The following is a 22,853-nucleotide window of genomic DNA, read 5'->3' as shown; positions in this document are numbered from 1 at the left end:
ACATTTACTGTTTTCTTTACAAACTTTAAAAGACAAATAATCCATCCATTGAACAGTAAAAGTACAACTTCATTATTGTTTATACATGCTACACTGTAATTTTCCTAAGTGCAGAATTATTTTGAAGTAATATTTATATAAAATTCGTATCTGCATATTGTTTTTATAAGTGAGAAAAAATGGTTTTCCTTAAGATAGAGTTCTGAGTTTAAATACATTAATAAATTCATCTTAAGTTAATCCTGACATTTAATTTATTACAAAAGTATCTGTGTGTCTTTTTTGTGCATCTTATTGTCTATTCTATTAACATATTGATGTAATAGACATTCATAAGACAGTAGAATGAAAAACAGTGATAATCGTATCTGTTTTAACATAGTCAAATGTATTTACATCCAAGGGAGCACACTTGTAAGTTTTAAAATGAGAGGAATACAAATGAGCTGAAGAACAAGTAAATTTGAATAAAACTGTTGGTAATAGGAATGTAAAAATCTAGACTGTTTTTTTCTATTCTGATCTTAAAACATTTTTTTTAGACTAAACTGTGTCCTACACATAGTACACATCAATGTACATATCAATGAATTTTCACAAACCAGACACCCTGTGTAGCCAGTGTTCCGATGAGAAAGAGTAGATCATTATCAGCATACCAGAAGATCACCTTCTGTTGTTTTTCCCTCAAAATTTTATTAAAAGAAATTTCAAAGATACAGTAGTTTTTTTTTTACTATGAATACTTGTATATTCACTGTTAATTCACTGTTAGCATTTTAGTATACTTGCTTTGTCACATATTGATTATCTGTCTAGACTTTTTAATCCATTCAATTTTTATTAATAAAATGCATCTCAAGGTAAATTGTAGGCTTCTTTATACTCCGCCCTAACTACTTCAGCATGTAAATCATTAACTATAGTTAAATATTTATTTTACTTTTGAACTAAAATTTGTATGTAAGGAAATGGTTAAACTTAAGTGTTTAACATTGGCAAGTCTTAAGTGTACAGGCACACCCGTATGTAACCTAAACCCTTTTTAAAATATGCTACATTACAATCACTCCAAAAAGTTCCCTCATTTCCCTTTTTAGTCAGTCCTTGCACCTAGAGCATTTCTCTTATTTATTTAAATGAGTGATTTTGTTGGATATCTAGATTGAAGCTTGGAATTTATTTTATATTTTAGATATAGGGAATAAAATTTAATGCAAATATAAATGGAAATCCTAGTTGTTCAGTCACCTTGAATGGGAAGTTGGTCAAGTGGGAGTTCTGTTTTTAAAGCTCCAGAATTCACGTATTTTTACTGAAACTTGGAAATGTAAAAGAAATTCTGGAGGAAATGAAAAAATAAAATGGCTTTATCACATATCAATTATTTGTCTATCCATTTTTTAATCCATTCAGTTTTTATTAATAAAGTGCATCTTGGGGTAAATTGTAGGCATCCTTACACTCCCTTCTAATCACTTCAGCAGGTAAATCATTAACTAGAGTTAAATGTTTATTTATTTATTTTACTTTTAAGTTAAAATTTACATGTAAGGAAATGGTTAGACTTAACTTGTCTCTTCCATTTGTTATTAGTAAAACAGTGCAGCATTTTGCTTTTCATCCTCCAGGGTTCAATGGAAAGTGATTCATTCTGTACTGGAAGAAAGAAGAGATAATGTTGTTGTCATGACAACTGGTAAGTTGTACTTAAGCAAATAACCTTATCTTTTAAAAAATAAAGCTTCAAGATTTTGAAATACTTAATCTTTCCATAAGGTATGTATGTATACAAATGGTGTAAATTGTAGAAGAGAATGAGCTGAGGATAGATGCTTGAATTTTGCATGAATTAACTCTTAGGTAGGTAGCCCATTAGTAGTGACTGTTCATCTCATGCAAGTACATTGTAAGAAGAAATGAGGGTAACAGCGACCTAATTTCATTTCTCTGAGTGTATTATTTTTATTTTAAGGGTATGGAAAGAGTCTGTGCTTCCAGTATCCACCTGTTTATGTAGGGGGGATTGGCCTTGTCATCTCTCCCCTTATTTCTTTGATGGAAGACCAAGTACTTCAGCTTGAGTGAGTAAGGCTTTCAGAGCCACATTGCCACCTTTTTTTTTTTTTTTGTAACTCCTGTGAAAGAAATACTTGATTTATCATGTGTGTTAAAATCTAGTTCCTATTAACACATTTCTAATATAATGTTGCTTTGTCTTTACTAGTAATATATGACACTTTAGTGGAAGAGCTTATCTTCTTTCTTGAGTTCTCTGTAATTTAGGGCTACCAGATGACCCCCCACCCCCAAATTTTTTTTAAAAAGCAAATTTTATGCCGGTTAACACTACATATCACAAAATTCTTTTCTCTGTTGGTTACCCTTCTTCTTTAGCTTGGTATGAAGTGTATACATAGAGGTGTAGTTTTCATTTATGAAAAACATTTAAATTCCTTCAACCTGTGCTTGCAGTCTTTTTGGAAAATCCACCTTAACAACCACCTTCCTTCTAATATAGCCATTGAAGGAATTTATTTACCAAGTTAGTGAGTTACAAAAAGTGATTGCAAAGAAGAGAAATGTACATCATAACCTTTTGTTTCTTCTCACTTAAAAATGAAGTTGATATTTGTAGTGTGCACATGATTCCAGGATGTTTGTGTTTCTTCTTACAGAATATCCAGTATTCCAGCTTGTTTTCTTGGATCAGCACAGTCAAAAAATGTTGTAGAAGATATTAAATTGTAAGTTATTTATATGATTCCTGATCATGTTGTCAACTGTCTGTGGTATTTTTCTCAGTGGAAAAACCTGACTGAACTTTTTAGCCTACCCAATATATTGAGATTCATCCATGTTGTTACATGTACCAATAGTTCATTCTTTTTTATTGGTGAATAGATTACATCATGTGGATATGCCATAATTTATCTGTTCACCTGTTGATAGAGATTTGGATTGTTTCCAGTTTGGGGATTTTACAAATAAAGATGCTGTGAGCATTTGCATGTGTTGTGCTTACTCGCTCAGTCGTGTCTAACTCTTTGTGACCCTGTGGACTGCAGCCTACAATGTTTCTCTGTCCATGGGATTCTCCAGGCAAGAATACTGGAGTGGATTGCCATGCCCTACTCCAGGAGATCTTCCTGACACAGGGATCAAACCAGTGTCTCCTGCATTGCAGGAGGATTCTTTACCCACTGAGCTCCAAGGGAAGGCCTGTGCTGAATCACATAGTTATTCTGTGTTAAGTTTTTGAGAAACTGCCAGACTTTATGAGTGGTTGTACCATTTTACATTCCTACTAGCAGTGTCTTAGAATTCTAATTTCTCCTCATCTCAGCCATCACTTGGTGTGGCCAAGTTTTTAATTTTAGCCATTTTAATAGAATGTCAGTGTGTGTGTTTAAATTTTTTAAATTTAGTTTTGTCTGTGCTGGGTCCTTGTTGCTGTGCGGGCTTTTCTCTAGTTGCGGAAGAGGGGCTACTCTCTAGTGGTGGTGTGTTGGTTTCTCTCTGCAGTAGCTTTTCTTGTTGCTGAGCACAGGCTTTATGGTGCGGGGGCTTCAGTAGCTGTGGCTCGTGGGCTCAGTCATTGCCGCTCCCAGGCTCTAGAGCACAGGCTCAGTAGTTCAGCACATGGGCTTAGTTGCTCAGTGGCATGTGGAATCCTCCGGAACCAGGTACTGAACCTGTGTTTCCTGCATTGACAGGCAAATTCTTTGCCACTGAGCCACCAGGGAAGCCCCTCAATGTGTTTTTCATTTACATTTCCCGGCTGTTTATTGTCATCCTGCTTATTTAACTTATATGCAGAGTACATCATGTGAAATGCCAGGCTGGGTGAAGCACAAGCTGGAATCAAGACTGCCAAGAGAAATATCAATAACCTCAGATAAGCAGATGATACCACCCTTATGGCAGAAAGTGAAAAACTAAAGAGCCTCTTGATGAAAGTGAAAGAGGGGAGTGAAAAAGTTAGCTTAAAACTCAGCATTCAGAAAATGAAGATCATGGGATCTGGTCCCATCACTTCATGGCAAATAGATGGCAAATAGATGGGGAAACAGCGAGAGACTTTATTTTTGGGGGCTCCAAAATCACTTTAGCTGGTGACTGCAGCCATGAAATTTAAAGACCCTTGCTCCTTGGAAGAAAAGCTATGACCAACCTAGACAGCATATTAAAAAAAAAAGCAGAGATGTTACTTTGCCATCAAAGGTCTGTCTAGTCAAAGCTATGGTTTTTCCAGTAGTTATGTATGGTTGTGAGAGTTGGACCATAAAGAAAGCTGAGTGCTAAAGAATTGATGCTTTTGAACTGTGGTGTTGGAGAAGACTCTTGAGAGTCCCTTGGACTACAAGGAGAGCCAATCAGTCAATCCTAAAGGAATCAGTCCTGGATTTACATTGGAAGGACTAATGCTGAAGCTCCAACACTTTGGCCACCTGATGTGAAGAACTGACTCATTGGGAAAGACCCTGATGCTGGGAAAGATTGAAGTCAGAGGAGAAGGGGACGACAGAGGATGAGATGGTTGGATCGTTATCACCTACTCAATGGACGTGAGTTTGCACAAGCTCCGGAAGTTGGTGATGGACAGGTGTGCTGCAGCCTGCGGGATTGCAAAGAGTCGGATGCAACTGAACTGAACTGAAGCACTAATTATGTTGAGCATCTCTTTATATACTTATTAGCCATCTGTTTATGTTTTTTTTTAAATCTGTGTATCTTTGATGAAGTGTTTATATCCATCTTTTGCTTATTTTTTTCTCTTGAGAATTTTGATAGTTTATATTATACATTATGAATATAAATCCTTCACTTGCTATATGGTTACCAAACATTTTCTCTTAGTTTATGACTCCATATTTCATTCTCCTAACAGATTTGTCTGTGTGTGTGTGTGTGTGTGTGTTAAGTTTCATTTGGGGCAAAATGAGGACTGCAGCATGGGAGGCAGCATCTCAGTTCTTATAAACTGCTCCAAAGAGGCAGTGGGAGGAAGGTCAACATACAAGATTTTGGTGAAGGCGGACCGTTCTCCTAGCAGTTAGTTTGAAAAGTATCAGGTTTTCATTTTTATAACGTCCAGTTTGTCAGTGTGTTTTTTTATGGATTTTGCTTTTGCTGTTGCTTTTTGGTGCCTCACTCAAGGTCACAGAGATTTTCCTTTATATTTTCTTCAAAAAATGTTATAGTTTTATGTTTTACATGTAGATCTATGATCCATTTTGTGTAAATCTTGTATATTATATCAGGTATTGACTGCAGTTCTTTTTTTTTTTTTTTTTTTGACCTAGGCACATCCATTTCTTCCAGCTCCATTTGTTGGAAAGATTATCTTTTTTCCACCGTATTGCTTTTGTACCTTTGTAAAAACTAAATTGAGTAAATATACATGGGTTTATTGCTGCAGTGTTTATTTTCTGTTTTGTCACTGTCTGCCTTGATTGGTGTCTTGATTACTACAGCTTTCTAATAAGTCTTGAAATCAGGTAGTGCAGGTCATCCACTTTTGTTTTTCTTGTTCTTTCAAAGTAGGGGTTTTTTTTTTTCTTCAGTTTTTTTGGGTCTATTCTAGGTTCTTTGTATTTCGATATCACCTTTTCAACTAAATTGCCAATTGGGATTTGATTGGGTTTACTTTGAAGGTAGATATCTAAAGAATTAGCTGTCTTTATAGTTCTTATCACTCTGTTTTACCCTGAAGAACTGATGCACACTGAAGTTAAATACTTGCCTAAGATTACTTAGCTTGTCAGAAATAGAACTGAGATTCAAACCTAGATAGCCTGGCATCAGAACTAATTAGACTACTGAGTCTAATGTGTTCATTAGACTACTGAGTCAATTTCATGATATGAAAAGCATAACTTTTTTCTTAGTTGTTTTCTACCCATTCCTAGTGAAAGCACCATGCCTAGCACACAGTGGATTAAATATTTTTAAGTGGTTTCATAAAGAACATTATTTTATTTTATTTAATTTGATCTATGTCATCATTTGATAGAATGGAAAAGAGACTCTGTACCTATTTTGCCCTAGCCCTAACCTTCATTGCAAACATTGTCTTAATTAGGATTCTGTCTGCACAGAATAGAAATCAATCAAACTAGTTTAAACGAACATCAACTTTTATAGTAAGGATACAGGAATGGCTTGTGGATCCCTATGAAAAGAAATTAGCCAGCCCTCAGGAAGAGACTGGAATCAGTATTGAAAATACAATAGGGCCTTTTTTTTTTTAACCTAAATTCTCTGTCTTCCTCTTGCTTTCTCTCAGAAGGTAAGCGTTCTCTGTTTTTCTAGTCACAAAATAGATTGCAGGTATTTTTCATTTACATGTTACAGATCTTGCTGCTTGGAGACTGACTGGTTGTTACTTGGTTAGACCCCCGAATTCTAGGACGGAGACTAACTTGACCTTAGTATGGTTTCATCACTGGCCCAAGAAGATGTGGGCAATAGAGCAGAATATACAGGAGAAACGTGGGTGCTGCGGGTATAATTGTGGAGATGGGATCAATTGTGTAGGGTGATGGGGTTGTCATCCTCCAAGGAAGGTGGCGTGTAGGTGGATTGCTAACGTATAGAAGGTTTATTGTAGGCTTGATCAGTTAACTCAAGCACTGCGATTTTGGGGCTAGACTGCTGGAAATCAGAATCTGGCTTCTAATGGCATCTTATACTGAGTACTTTCTGACTGGTGTTGCCATGTTTGTTTTGATGAATTGAAATGAAATCAGAGAACAAATATATGTGTATATGTCCACACATATAATATGCATTTTGTTTTTATTAAGTGGTGTAATGCATTATTTAAAAAAAATTATACTGTGTTATGGTTTTCAGTTATATTCATTGGGTGATTGTTTTTACATTTCCTATTTCTTTGTTTGTTTTTATAGAGGCAAATACCGGATTGTATACCTAACTCCAGAATTCTGTTCAGGTAACTTGGAGCTGCTTCGGCAACTTGAGGCTGATATTGGTAAGTGGGATGATAGAATCTTTATAAGTACTTGTTAAAGTGAGATATTCTTTAAACTTGTGGATGGATCCAGCAAATCTCTGTCTCTCCTGTCCTGTCCCACAATTCCTTTTGCCCTAGAAATTAAGCTCCTGGATTATAATTGTCTATTTGTATACCTGTTTTCTTCTACTGGACTATAAACTTTTTAGGGGAAAATGCTCTTCTTATTTATTTATATTTCCTTCAATGGCACCCCACTCCAGTACTCTTGCCTGGAAAATCCCATGGATGGAGGAGCCTGGTCAGCTGCAGTCCATGGGGTCGTGAAGAGTCGGACACGACGGAGCGACTTCACTTTCACTTTTCACTCTCATGCATTGGAGAAGGAAATGGCAACCCACTCCAGTGTTCTTGCCTGGAGAATCCCAGGGACGGGGGAGCCTGGTGGGCTGCCTTCTATGGGGTCGCACAGAGTTGGACACGACTGAAGTGACTTAGCAGTAGCAGTATGTTACTGGTACATAGTAAGCATTTAAATATATTATTGAATAAATGTTGAATCTTGGATTCTATGATATTATAATTTCCTTTTTTTGGTATTCTGAATCTTAATGTAGTGATTCTCTACTCTTATTGTTCATGAGAATCACCTTTCAAACTTTAGAAAATTTCAGATCCTCCAACCTTGAAAATTGTGATTTAATGCACCTGCTATGAGGTTGTGGCAGCTGTAGTCTTTCACTGGTGATTCTGATGTGTGATTTTCAGGTTGGAGACCACAGTACCTTTGACTATTTGTTGTCAGTGAGTACGATTAATTTTAAAAATTACATAATATGTCATAGCCTATTTCCTAGAAAATGTAAATAAAAAATTAGTCAAAAGCTGGTATCGTCTTTGATGTGTGTGCTAAAAACATTTTTGTCTTGTTTTTTCCCTTCTTGATGGTCAGGCTCAGCTATCTAAGAGCTACAATCACAGATTCTATTGCAATTGTTCATGTTTCAAACATTAAGTTAAACCAGACAATCTTTGCTTTCTAATTTAATATGATCTCACTTTATGTGTTAAAATAATTCCTAGCACTTAAAGTTTTTTTAAACATTGTGGTTTCTCATTTAATGGTTACTTGCAGATAACTCTGGGAAAGCATTTAACAGTTATCCTCATAATATAATGAAAACAAGTATTTATCTTTTAATATGTGTTAAGTATCAACAAAAGAATGAGGGCAGAAATTAGCATTTGATTAAATATATTATCAAAAAGGGCAACCATCAGCTGTTAAACTCCCTTATTGGCATGTTATGTTTTTGCTTTTAATTTAAAACAAATTTGGTGTGTATCTTATTAGGTTGTATAAAGTTCTTATGAATTTTTAAATTCAGATTAAAATCAACAACTCTAGATATATAAACTCCATGATTTTATTGTAAAAGTTAGGGTCTATGTACCTAGTGGTCTGGATATGTTTTGTTCCATTTTAACATTTGCTTTGTTTCTGTGATGGATTTAATCCAATATTTACTTAGAGCCTCTTGACAGGTTGTTCTAATTCTCTATTTTAATTTTTTGTAAAGGAATAAATTATGAACACTGCAATTATTAGAGCTGAGTATCTGCATAAGATGGATGAAAATGCTCTTTTTGGGTGGCTGTCAGTGTTGAACAAAATAGGATAAATTCTCTCAAGTAGTTTTATTTAACTTTCATTTTACAATGCTTGCAGCAGTGAATATACTCAGAATTTCATTTGTACAGTAGTTTTGGCATTTAGCTATTCTGATTTATGATTTTTATGAAATGCTGTTATTTAAGTAGTGTGGGTTTATAACAGAAGCAGCAAGCAGAATTTTATATAGAGACACCTTAAAAGCAAACGTACCTGTAATTGTCTTGTAAATTTGGGAGTAAGGCTTTAATGACTGATGTGCCAAAATGAAATATGTCCTGGACCTGGGCAGACACTTGGACTTGCACATTTAATGGGAAAGTTGGCAGAAGCTTGCAGCAGCTGGTTGTGAGGCACAAAGTTTAACTCCATTAAAAAATAGTAGTTGTTGTTGTTTTAGTTGCTCCGTTCTGTCTGAGTCTTTTCCTATCCCTGCCTACCAGGCTCCTCTGTCCATGGGATTTCCCAGGCAAGAATACTGGAGTGGGTTGCCATTTCCTCCTCCTGGGGATCTTCCTGACCCAGGCAGCGAACCCGCATCTCCCACATCTCCTCCACTGCAGGTGGATTCTTTACCACTGAGCCACCGAGGAAGTGCAAAAGCTAGTTAATCAAACCTGTGATTTTAAGGAGGGTTTTAAAATGAAGGAGCTGTCATTCTTTGTTTTAACCTATTTAACTTAAAATCTGGGTCATATAGTTTCTAAAGCCAAATAAGTATAGTGGTAATATTGAATGTTTCCCACTCATCAGTTAATAGAATTTTGATGTGAATCAACCTGGATTTTCTCAGATTTAGCAGGGTTTTCTTTTTTTCTTTCCTTCTTTTTCTTCTCCGACCCTGTTGTAATTGGTAATCTCAATGAATTGTAGTTATATGCATGTTTCTCTGTCTCTTCCTTTAGAAATGTGAGCTCCTCAAGATCATGAATTGCATTTTACTATTATTTTATTCCTAGGGAAGTGTTTGGAGCATAGTATGCATTTCCCCAGGTGGTGCTAGTGGTAAAGAACTTGCCTTCCAATGCAGGAGACAGAAGAGACACAGGTTCGATTCCTGGGTTGGGAAGATCCCCTGGAGAAGGAAATGATAACCCACTCCAGTGTTCTTGTCTGAAGAACCCCATGGACAGAGAAACCTGGTGGGCTAGTCCATGGGGTTGCAGAGAGTTGGACATGACTGAGTGACTAGCACAATAACTATAATAATAATATATATATTTTTAAATTGAGCAGTCTTTTATGCCAGCCCCTATCTTAGCATTTTATGTGAATGATCTTAATCTTCAGAGTAACTAAAAAAAATGTTAGCTACTTTTATTATCTACCTTATACTTTTGGGAAACCGACACTTGAAAGCTTAAGTAAGATGCTTAAAGTAATATAAATGGTAAGCCAAGTTATGCATCTAGGTAGTCTGACTTATGTTTTTAATTAACCCCAGTGGCAAAACTTCCCCTGGACCAGGAAGATCCCCTGGAAGAGGGAATCACAATTCAATCTAGTATTCTTGCCTGGAGAATTCCATGGACAGAGGAACCTGGTGAGCTACAGTTCATGGGGTTGCACAGAGTCGGACACAACTGAGCAGCTAACACACGGTGGCAAAACATTAATATGCAGATACACATTAAGTTGTGATCATCCCCGTTGAAGGGAAAAATTTTTTATTTCTTAAGTATTAATTTGGTAATCAAGGGCAAAAGCGCTACTGTCATTACTTTGAAATATCTGAAGACATTTTCATGGATGGTTATGTGAAAGTGAAAGTGAAGTCGCTCAGTCGTGTCCGACTCTTAGCGACCCTGTGGACGGTAGCCTACCAAGCTCCTCCGTCCATGGGATTTTCCAGGCAAGAGTACTAGAGTGGGTTGCTATTTCCTTCTCCAGGGTGCCGAGGTCCAGCCCCAGCTGATCCAGGGTATTCGAAGGGGAGACGAAGTAGGCGACCTATTTATTTATTTATTTATTCAGAGATATAAAGAATAATAGAATGAGGATAGCTCAGTAGGAAAATTCAGTGGAGAAAAGAAGCTGAGTAGCTTGGTTTACGCGGGAGACCAATAAAACTTCAAGACAAGAAGTTTGCACCACTTACGTAGGCCGCAGGCGTCCTTCCGTTCTCCCGAAGGAGAGGAGACACTGAGGCCTCCCTGGTCGGATCTTAGAAGCCCAGGCATAATTAGTAAGCATGGTGGGTTCCGCGCTCCAGATGGAGACTCAGCTGGAAGTTAAAGGGAAGAATGACATGGGGAGACCAAGCGTTGGTGAGCAAGGCCCGTAGCTTCATTTTTAACTGGGGCTTATATACCCTAAGTTACACATAGAGGATAATAGGGGATGCAAAGTCAGCAGTCTTTGATGCTTATCAAAAACCAGGGTTTCTTTCCTGCAAATTTATCGTATACAAATGGTTTAGGTGATTTACATCATCTTCTGGCCAGAAGGCCTATTAACATTTTATGACTCTTGACAAGGACTTATCAACAAAGACTTACTTTCTCTAAGAGTAATTATTTTAAGGTTTGGCGCCATCTTCCGAAGATAAAATTACATTCCTATAGGGTGAATGTGTAAAGGGTTTACAAAGGAAAGAATTTATTACCTTAAGGGTCTAAAGTTACTAACACCAAGGCCACCACTAATTTTTTCTACATAGCAACTATATTAATTAATACACATTCAAGGATACAATACAGGGGATGTGGAAACTTGGCAACAAGCATTGGCTCATCAATGAAATCTTTTACTAGTTTTATTTTGACAGTTTCTAACTCTCTGAGAGGCTCTAAGCTATTTGAATATCTTAAGCTTCCCGTGCCTCTCGAGGCTGGGAGACTGTAAACAATCGTATGCATAGCTGTAGGTGTCCGGGTAAACTTGTCAGGCGAGTTAGAGAGCCATCTGAGGGTTTGGATTTAAACACTCCTAATTGCCCAGGAACTTTATTAATTGGAGCTGTAAGTTAACTCTTTGACAGACAGAGCAAGATGGTGGTGGGGGACAGCCCCCAGGAAAGTCAGAGGTGAGAGCACAAAGCAATAAAGTAGGCAGACTCTGGTTTTTGGGGGTAGATGCTCGAGAATATCTGGGGGGACTCCCGAGGCTCGATCCCGCCTTTGCGTATGCCGAGCCTCCTTCCTCATGACCTTTGTCACGAGTGGAATGTCTCTCACCGGCTCCCAGCACCAGGGGATCTTCCCAACCCAGGGATCGAACCCGGGACTCCCACATTGTGGGCAGACGCTTTACCGTCTGAGCCACCAGGGAAGTTATATAGTAAAGCCCTTTTCTGAGAGGCATTACTGTACGTTATTGATTCTGAGTCAATGTGGAGGTGGGGGTGGGGGCCGAGCAAAGGGGTTGCTAGGTGAAGAAGGAACAATTTGCCTTCCTTCTTACCTACTTTGTACAAAATGAGATATAGTTCTTCCCTTCCCGTTTTATATTAGAAACTGTGGATGTCATCCTGTCTTTCAGAACTGGCATTTCAGAGGAATTCTGTAGTGATCATTCACAGACAGTGATGAATGTAATCTCAGTAGAAATATGCTGACTTTTTCTCTTTGGATAGCTAATCCATGAGATAAAAGTATTATGAATGAGAATTAGAACAGCTCTTCTTTTTAAGGTATTATCATTGCAGATGAGTGATAGCTTTGAGGACAGAGTAGTAGTAATTAATTTCTCTGAGAAATAATGATGAAAACCAAAATTGAATAAATATGTTACTTGAAAAATAGATATTAATATTTCTTTCTTTTATCCATCTGCCTTTTATCCATATATCTCCCTCTGCTTATTCTCAGTAATGATTTTTGGTGTACGTGCTAAGTCACTTCAGTCGTGTCTGACTCTTCGTGACCCCATGGACTGTAGCCCTCAAGGCCCCTATGACCATGGGATTCTCCAGACAGGAATACTGGAGGGTTGCCATTTCCTCCTGAAGGGGATCTTCCTGACCCAGGGATCAAACCTCTGTTTCCTAGGTCTCTTGCATTGGTCTATTTGTTCTTTACCACTGGCACCACCTGGGAAGCCCAATTTTTGGTGTTATCTGCTATGATTTATGCTTATATTTTTATATGAGTCAATACTTTGAATTATTTTTCTCCTTTCTGTTATATTTACATATTCAAAGTGAAATTGGTGGTAAAACTTTAGATGAGTTTATTACTTTTTTGAACTTTATCTTCTCCATTTACATATTTTTCTTTTTTGATAGGTATCACACTTATTGCTGTGGATGAGGCTCACTGTATTTCTGAATGGGGACATGATTTTAGAAATTCATTCAGGGATTTGGGTTGCCTAAAGGCAGAATTCCCGAAGGTAAGCTTTGCCAAGTACAATGTCTTGAAATGACTTGCTTAGCAAGGGAGGATCCAGGATTGGGGAATGGCCAAAAACCTGAAAATGATTTTATGAAAGGGCAAATGGTTGCTTTTTAAGCAGGGGAAAGATTTTTTTACAACATGGTATATCTTTTACTTCTCTCAAGTCTTTGCTGAAAAGAGTACTTTTTCATTTAGTCCTCCTGTCCACTGTGGTCAGATTTTCAAATTAACCCTCTTCCCACAACTCTCAGCATTCCTCATATTCCTTTGCTGTCTTTTAAATAACACTTAGCAGTGTTAACGTACTTTAATATATTTTGTCTATGGCCTGTGGGTCCCTACCAGAATATTCTTTGTGGTGAGGGATTTCTGCTGGTTTAGTTGGTAAAATCTACAACAGTGCCTGTCACATGGTGAGTATTCCACAAATAATTGGTAAATGAATAAGTGAATTCTGATGAGAAAGCTGAGTCCCTGAGAAGTAACTTTACCACGCAGGCAGTGAGTGGTAGAGCTGGGCAGTGCTACACAGTGGGATACTAGATGGGCTTCCAGAACTAATGACGTCAAAGAAGTTTAAAACAGTTTCTGCTCTGAATTAGCACAGAGGCCAGTAAAGGAGTTTAGATTCAGAATTGCCCATAAAAGTGGAAGCAGTAGTACCAAATGAAGTGCATGGAACAGTATGAATAATATAGAAAGATTAGTAGTGTTAATAGTACCCGTAGTATTAATAGAAAAAGAAGATGATATGGTGAAAGCCAGCAGGCTCAGATTCCTTGAGGACTGCTTTTCATTGATGTAGAACGGTTTAAAGTAAGCTTTTGGAAATTAGGAAGATTGCTGTCTGTAATCCTTTCCTGGGCCTTTGATTCTAGAAGGATTGTGTTAGAGGAGTTTTAAGTGTTTTATGCAGTTTAGAAATGCTTCTCGATATTGAACTAGTCTTTTATTCTGTCAGGCTGTGGACGCCATTGGATTCTTTTCATTTCTTGGGATGATTCACTGAGCCCAGGATGGTCGTCAGGCAGCAGCTGAGAAACCTTTTTCCCTGGTGTTTTCATGAAATCTCTCTGTTAGCTGAGTGGTGAGAAGTGCCCCCTGGTGGCTGTAGGGCTCTCATTTTCCTCGCTGTTCTCCGTGCTTTTTTTTCTTCTCATCGCAGTTACAGCTGACTGTCACCAGTGTGACACTGAACTATTTCAATAAGTTCAAAAATAACAAAAAAAAATCACTAACTTATTCCCATTTGGAGAGAATCTGACAAAATGAGTCTCCAAAGAACAACTTTGTTGTTGAAAGCTTTGTTGTTGTTGTTGATTTGCTCAGCTGTGTGTGACTCTCTGCGACCCCATGGACTGTAGCCCACCAGGCTCCTCTGTCCATGGAATTTTCCAGGCAAGAATACTGGAGTGGGTAGCCATTTCCTTCTCCAGGGGATCTTCCCTACACAAGGATCAAACCTGCGTCTCCTGCATTGCAGTTGGATTCTTTACTGTTGACCCACCAGGGAAGCCCTGGAAAGCTTTACATCAACCTTAAAGTTCTATAAAATTCAAGTAAGAAGAACTGTAAGAAATGAGACATTTTGGATCTTTCCATGACATTCCTCCCAGCCCTTTTACAAAGATCAGCACATTGTAGACAGTAACTATTTGGAATAAGTGAGTGAATGAATGAATGAAGCATACTATGGAGTATATAGATTAACTGCACCACCCAGTGGAGAAAGCAATGGCACCCCACTCCAGTACTCTTGCCTGGAAAATCCCATGGAAAGAGAAGCCTGGTGGGCTGCAGTCCCTGGGGTCACGAAGAGGTGGACACGACTGAGCGACTTGACTTTCACTTTTCACTTTCATGCATTGGAGAAGGAAATGGCAACCCACTCCAGTGTTCTTGCCTGGAGAATCCCAGGGACGGGGGAGCCTGGTGGGCTGCCTTCTATGGGGTCACATAGAGTCGGACACGACTGAAGCGACTTAGCAGCGGCAGCAGCACCACCACCCAAATTCAGAGGCAAATGGAATGGTAACAGTTCTTGGAATTTGTAGTGGTAGCACCATTGAAGTATATGTCTTCAGGCATTCCTAGATTTATAGTCACAAGATTAATTTACATTTTATTGCTTTTTTCACCAAAACTTTGTACTTCTTACCAAAGAAACCAAGATTTGCCAATTTAAAGAACAAGTCTTGTGAGTTGTGAACTTGATAAAACTGAGTGACAAGGTAATTTATCAACCATACCAGTTTGCTTTTAAAAATTAAAAAGTTGAAGCTATTAAGAACTATGCTGTAATATAAAGAACAGACTTTGGACTCTATGGAAGAAGGCGAGGGTGGGATGATTTGAGAGAATAGCATTGAAACATGTATATTACCATATGTGAAATAGATGACCAGTCCAAGGTCGATGCTTGAAACAGGGCACTCAAAGCTGGTGCACTGGGACAACCCTGAGGGATGGGATGGGGAGGGAGGTGTGAAGGGGGTTCAGGATGGGGAGACATGTACACCCATGGCTGATTCATGTCAATGTATGGCAAAAACCACTACAGTATTGTAAAGTAATTAGCCTCCAATTAGAAGAACTATGCTGTGATGACTAGATAAACTGAGAGCTTCCCAGCAAACCAGGATGTATGGATACACCTTTCTCCTAGCCAACCTGAGTGTTATTTTCAAGCTTTACCCTAGTTTACTTGTTTTAAATATCATAAAGCACCAGAGTTTCTAAGCAAAAACATTCTGTTCACTTCTGAAGTGAAAGTAAATACTGTTCCTTTAAATTTAGTGCATTCCATTACTTTACTGTGTTTTTTAAGTTACGGAAGCAACATTCTTAACTGTGCCTTTCTAGGATGTCGGCAAAGGAATGAATTATTTATGGTGATTTTCTCTGTTAGCTGGTCACTAGAATAAGGAGTTTCTCGTGGCAAAGTGGGAATTTTTAAGTTAGAAGAGAGGTTAACATCCAGTAGCCCTCTCCATCTCATATTTTGATGAAAAAACCGAGGCCGAGAGAAGTTAGCTCTTGCCAAAGGGAGTGGCAAATCTGAGAGTAGTGGCCGTGTCTCTGGAGTTCTTGTGTAGAATTCTTTTCAGATGTTCCATAATAATATCAGTAATAGCTGACACTTGTCACTTGCTTTCTGTGTACTATGCCGTTATATTCTGCAATTAGACCTTTTATCCCATTTGCTCTTCACAGTGACTTTCTGAGGTTGTTGCTGTTGTTGTAGCCATCTTAGAGATGAGGAAACCAGCGTTTAGAATATGAAGTAAATAGCTCATGGGAATTCCCTGGCGATTCAGCACTTCCACTTCAGGGGGCATGGGTTCAATTGTTGTACAGTGCAGCCAATGTGTCTAAAATAAGCAGCTCAAAATCTCACATCTCGTTAGTGGCAAAAGCTGGCTTTGAACTGAGGCAGCTATTTCTGAGCCAGATTCTTATACTACTGTGCTGCTATTTTGCCTGATTTTTCTACTAACTTCTTCAAAATGTGTCAGGTTCATGTTTATTTCCTTTTTTTTTTTCACAAAAGCATTGCTTGTCTGCTCTTTCATGATACTGCATAGAAACGAACCAGGCCCTCTTTTCTTCTCTATCCTGAAAACGTCTGTCTTTATCTGTATATGCAGTTAAATATCAAGCATTTTTTTAGTTCATTTATAAATTGTTTGAGTAACAGTTAAATTGATGGAAATGCTTCATTGTGGTAAGGTGAGAATGTTCGTGTCCTGGAAAATTCAGTGTTTGAACTTCCCTTATTCTCAGCCATATTTTTGATACAGATATGTTTATTTGCTATAAAGATATATAGCAGGTATATACATATATATTAAGCCATATATATTAAGCCTTGATTAGAGAAACTGGTTTCTTTATAAATTGGCCTGTTCCTATATGTTATTAGGCAGATGCTCTCTAAGTTCAGAGAATAGTCTGATTGTAAACCAAAAATCAATTAAGTTGATTTGGGGTGTTTTTTAATAATTTCACAGAATTTAAGGCTAGAAAATATCAAAATGTCAGTTAACTGGTCACATTGATTTTGGTTATCTTTTTTTCCATTTAAAAACTGCTCCCAGACTTAATTGATTTTTCCTTGCATGAACTTTGAGATAGTTTTCAGTTTAATAAAGCTATATTGATTATATAAGTAGTTTACAGTTTTTAATAAATTGTATCTTTTTTCAAATTCTGTAATTGCATTTTTACAAATTGCACTTAAATTTTCACTTATGTACAGTAATTGTTTCAACTGATTTGCAGGGTAAATGTATTGCATCTGAAGAGCTGTGTTATGAGCATATTATTTACCATATTTTATAATAAGCCAAAAAGTATTCAGAAAGTTGTAATCTTGGATATCAAGCAGCTAATTATATAGGAACAGTTTTTCTGATTATGAGATGATTGCATAGTTGATTAATACTCCCAGTGATAATAGTGATGAAAAAATTAAATCTAGAAGTCTACTGTACTGAAAATAGAACATGACTTGGTTGCTCAAGGAATCAGTTAATACTAGATGTCTTATTTTCTGCATTTTCCTTTTATATTGTATGCCCCTATTAACCATTTAAAACTGTTGAGAGATTATCCAGGTAATTGAGAGCTATTATTTTAGATCTGAAAAGCCATATACCAGTGTATTTAGTATAGGAGTAAAACAAGAGCCTTAGTTGGGCTATGTATGGCTAAATTTTCAGTGAGTGCAGGGTTTATAATTTATGAATTATAGATTATCAAAGATAAGACGTAACTTACCCCTCATTTGTCCCAGCACTGTTATAAATGTATAAATAATAAATGGAGAGGTAGATAGCTAATAAGTGGATTTAACTTTAGATAGAAATTGCATTTAGAAATCTTACGAGTTTAGTGTTTGAATGATTTCTTAGAAGGCTGAGAAACAAGAAGAAAGTGTTTTTCTTCTTCTTTGAAAGAATAATTTTAAAGTTTCATTTTTATCACTGTTCTCTATTCTTCCTGTAATTGTCTTCCAGTGTCTTTCTAAGAAGGCAGTAGAAATGTTGGGAATTAACAACCTCGCTCCTTTGTTAAAAATCGCTTTTCCTTATTTCAGGTTCCAATTGTTGCACTGACTGCTACGGCAGGTTCTTCAGTCCGAGAAGACATTGTATGTTGCTTAAACCTGAAGGATCCTCAGATAACCTGTACTGGTTTTGATCGACCAAACTTGTATTTAGAAGTTGGACGAAAAACAGGAGACATCCTCGAGGATCTGAAGCAGTTTCTTGTCTATAAGTCAAGGTGAGTGTTTCATGGTTGATAAATTTTGGTAACTATTTTGTTCTTTATAAAAAATGTATTTTATTTTTAAAACGTATCTCTTTGGAATGTATATTTAACATATTTGAAATTCTGCTTAGCTTCAGTTCAAGTGTGATGTTATATAATCAGTGACTGAGGAAGGGAGAAACTAATTTTTCTTATGTTTTTATACTCCGTACTGTTATTTGAAGAGAACATACACTCTTAATGGGCTTCCCTGGTAGCTCAGCTGGTATAGAATCCGCCTGCAATGCGGGAGACCTGGGTTGGAGACCTGGGTTTGATCCCTGGGTTGGGAAGATCTCCTGGAGAAGGGAAAGGCTATCCACTCCAGTATTCTGGTCTGGAGAATTCCATGGACTCTATAGTCCACAGGGTTGCAAAGAGTCGGACACAACTCAGTGACTTTCACTACACTCTTAATAAGTGACAAATCTCCAAAAAAGCAAACGCGTCTTTTATCTGAATTCTGCCTGGTTCACTAGTTACATGACTAACTTGAGTTTTAAGGAATTTAAATACTTTTTGAGCCCATATCATGTATCAAGTAGTATTCTAGGTGCTTCATGTAAATGATCTAGTTTGATTTTATAACTGTTCTGTAAGCTACATATTATTTTCATTTTACTGATGTAGAAACTGTCACTAGCACTTCTTCCTATTTATGTTGTTTTTGGACATTTTATGTGTATGCTAAGAAGGCTTCTCTGATCTGTTTTCTCAGTGAAAAACTTATAATTTTCGCATTATGAAATGTGAAGTTAGAGTAAATGGAAATAATTGTTCTATCCATACAAATTCAAAGCAAATCTAGGAAAATAGAATTTAAAGAACATTGTTAGTATTTTCCTTCTCAGAAAGGAATAAAAAGAAGATTGATCCTAGGTTAGGAAACCCTAAAGTAACTCTTAAGGTCTTTTAGGGTGAATTTAAATACAGAATTCACTGTTGGCTTGACTGTCCTGTGTTCAGGTTAAAGCACGCATGTAATGAATGTATTTTGAGTGTTCTGGCTGCTCTAGGGAATCTCTCCGAAGTGAATATCCATTGTACTACACTTCCTTTCTGTCCTAAAGGTAAAATGTTCTCTTGGAGAAGGCTATTTATTTTACGTTAGCATCTCCACAATCAGATCCTTATTTACTTTCCTAATACTTGATCCTTTTCAGTCCATGGTATTCTCAAGCTCTATGGTGTTTCTTCCTAATAACCCTATCCTTTTTGAAACTGTGCTTGTCTTTTTTCACCCCCAACACCGTGACACTGCGACACTGCGATTGTATTGTCTTCTTATCATATCTTACATAAATGATTTCTTCTCACTGTCGTTCATACTAATTCTACTAATTGAGGTTTGTATTACTTTTTAGCTCAGACTAGTATAGCCTCTCTTAACAGACCTCCTTGCTCCTCAGGACTCCCTGGTGCATCTGTATACAGTTTTCAGATGTATCACCTGAGAGCATATCCCCTGAGTCTTGGTGTTCCTTTTTTCGTGGCTCCCTCTTTCCTAAGACCATCCAAAGATTTTGATACTGACTGTGACTGGTTTTTCTAAAAGCAAATCTGAAATGATTTTGCACCTGTTTTGCATCTTCCAAGAAGAGTTGTGGTAGCAGGGAACCTTTAAGAGTCAGAATGTTCTCTGTAGAACTTGGGCAAATAGAAGTTTACCTCTTGGAAATTCCCTGGCAGTCCAGTGGTTAGGGCTCCATGCTTCTGCTGCAGGCAGCATGAGTTTGATCCCTGGTCGGGTAACTAAGACCCCACATGCCATGTGACTTGGCCAGAAACAAAGAAAAAAAGAAAAAAATTTTCCTCTTAATGAGCTCTGCGATGGAGAGTAAGTTAAGACTTCAGGGTGTTACCTGTTATCTTCATTTTCTTCCTTTCATTTAATTCTACTATTTGTTTATCTGTATTCACATTTTTTCTCTTCATTGAGCCATCATGTTTCTTAAAGTCTTACCTTATTTGTTTTCTATATGCATGATGCGTTTAATTTAAATAAGCCTGTCTCACCTATCTAACTTGATTACATGAGGATAGATTTTTTTTTCCCCCTCTCAGAAAGTTGTTATGAGGAAATAACAGTCTTTAGTAAACCTCTTGGCAAAATAATGAATCCTCTTGTAATAGTGAGGTAGGAGACAGGTAGACCCCAGGCTGAGCAGCTGCAGCCAGTCTCCCACTGACACTTTGAGATAAGATGCCAGAAGGAGCACTGGGCCCTAAGACAGTGACCACAGTTTCCTCATTCTTATGGTTAAGGGGATTTCTCAGCCTGACACAATGTGCAGAGAAAGTCCTCAGCTGTCCCCTAAGGAATTCCATATGACACAGCTCTAGGGGAGGGGTCGAAGGATGGAGGAGGAGACAGCCCGTAACACGTCCTGCAAACCTCCCTGAAACCTTTGCACTGGAATCCATCTTTGCTGAGGATCGTGCACACCCACCGGGAAGGACCCTGAGTCAGGCCAAATATGGGCACAAGCAAGATGATTGGCCAGAGACAACCTGGAAGACTGCCCCATATGAGCGATCCATGCCACCCCTGTTGGGTGCAGCTCACTCTGTGAGTTCACCCGTGTGCTCTTCCACACGAGCTTTGCTTCTGTTAATAACAACAGCCTTTTTGGGCTGGTTGATTCCATGCTGCCACACCTGAATCTTTGAGATGCCTGGTCCTGGAGGATACATCCCAGTATTGGAAAAATAATCATAAGACTGTACAATCAAAATAACCTCCCCAGGGAGTCCCTGGCAACTGCAACATTTTTCTCTATTCAGGGAACTAAGTTCAGCCAAACACATCTGATTCAGGGTTGCTGGGGATCTCAGGGACGCCCTGGATTAAAAGAAAGAAAGTGAAGTTGTTCAGTCATGTCTGACTCTTTGCAACCCAAGGGCTATAGCCACCAGGCTCCTCAGTCCATGGGATTTTCAGGCAGGAGTACTGGAGTGGGTTGCCATTTCCTTCTCCACGGGATATTCCTGACCCAGAGATTGAAGCCAGGTCTCCCACATTGCAGGCAGAAGCTTTACCATCTGAGCCACCAGGGAAGCCTGTCTAGATTAAAGCCTTCTGGTAAATGTTTCCAGGATGCCGGATTACATTTCTAGGTTAGCCTCTTTGTTCTTGGTTGCAGGTTGTTCAACATGAGGGGACCCCCTCCTAAGTCAGAGGGAACACCTCTGGGCTGTTTCCTTAATTAAGAACTGGAAGCTATTTAAATTAGATGGGCTAAAAAAAGAAAAACTTAAGTTTTTCTGTAATACTTCCTGGCTTTTATATAATTTGGGTGATGGAGAAAGATGGCCCCAAAATGGGTCTGTAAATTATCATACCATCTTGCAACTGGATCGTTCTTGCTGCAGGTTGGAACAATGGACTGAGGTTCCCTGCGTCCAGGCCTTCATGTCCCTTTACCGGAGTCTCGCTCTGTGCAGCTCAGAGGCCTGGGGAACCAGAGAATTCTCCCAGCATTCTAGACGGTCCTCATTTAACTTCCCCCAACTCTCAATGGGGAAACCGAGCTTCTCCTATTCTACTGCTGCTGCTAAGTCGCTTCAGTTGTGTCCAGCTCTGTGTGACCCCATAGACGGCAGCCCACCAGGCTCCCCCATCCCTGGGATTCTCCAGGCGAGAACACTGGAGTGGGTTGCCATTTCCTTCACCAATGCATGAAAGTGAAAAGTGAAAGTGAAGTCACTCAGTCGTGTCTGACTCTTAGTGACCCCATGGACTGCAGCCCACCAGGCTTCTCCATCCATGGGATTTTCCAGGCAAGAGTTCTGGAGTGGGTTGCCATTGCCTTCTCTGATTCCTACAAGTACCCCTGATTCTCCAGATCCCCCTGGCAAATCCCAAACCTCGCTTCCCTTTTCACCTCTAAACACACTGGTACCACACTTTGCCAACAAAGGTCTGTCTAGCACAGCTATGGTTTTTCCAGTAGTCAGGTATGGATGTGAGAGTTGGACTATAAAAAAGCTGAGTGCTGAAAAATTGATGCTTTTGAACTGTGGTATTGGAGAAAACTCTTGAGAGTCCCTTGGACTGCAAGATCCAACCAGTCCATCCTAAAGGAGATCAATCCTGAGTGTTCATCGGAAGGAGTGATATTGAAGCTGAAACTCCAATACTTTGGCCGCCTGATGGAAAGAACTGACTCATTTGAAAAGACTCTGATGCTGGGAAAGATTGAGGGCAGGAGGAGAAGGGGATGACAGAGGATGAGATGGTTGGATGGCATCACTGACTCAATGGACATGAGTTTGGGTGAACTCCAGGATTTGGTGATGGACAGGGAGGCCTGGAATGCTGCGGTACATGGGGTCACAGAGTCAGACACGACTAAGCAACTGAACTGAAGTGACCCCAGGATGAAAAAGCTAATCCCACCACTGAGGTATCTCATAGGTGGGCCTTCCAGTCACCCAGGATCAGGGAGAATGTGTCCTCCCAGGGAAGCGGCAAATGGCGAAAGCACAGTCTGAGTGTGCCTGCCCTTCTCTTTAACTGATTCAGCAGAGTGCAAACGAAGACTGGACCAAT

At 38.6% G+C, this 22,853-nt stretch overlaps 1 protein-coding gene across 7 annotated transcripts in view; it reads left to right on the top strand.

Annotated features, from left to right (window-relative positions):
* WRN (WRN RecQ like helicase) overlaps window positions 1–22,853 on the top strand; it is a 134,469-nt gene that overhangs the window by 50,591 nt on the left and 61,025 nt on the right. For all 7 annotated transcript variants that reach the window (XM_055567137.1, XM_055567136.1, XM_055567138.1 and 4 more), the window contains 6 exons: window positions 1,632–1,699; window positions 1,976–2,084; window positions 2,679–2,747; window positions 6,915–6,997; window positions 12,877–12,983; window positions 18,087–18,274. In XM_055567137.1, the coding sequence (XP_055423112.1) occupies window positions 1,632–1,699; window positions 1,976–2,084; window positions 2,679–2,747; window positions 6,915–6,997; window positions 12,877–12,983; window positions 18,087–18,274 (624 nt within the window). The remainder of the gene's footprint in view (window positions 1–1,631; window positions 1,700–1,975; window positions 2,085–2,678; window positions 2,748–6,914; window positions 6,998–12,876; window positions 12,984–18,086; window positions 18,275–22,853) is intronic.

Source organism: Bubalus kerabau, chromosome 2, assembly GCF_029407905.1.
Source record: "Bubalus kerabau isolate K-KA32 ecotype Philippines breed swamp buffalo chromosome 2, PCC_UOA_SB_1v2, whole genome shotgun sequence".
Taxonomy (NCBI): Eukaryota; Metazoa; Chordata; class Mammalia; order Artiodactyla; family Bovidae; genus Bubalus; species Bubalus kerabau.
This window is presented reverse-complemented; position numbering and strand designations above follow the sequence as displayed.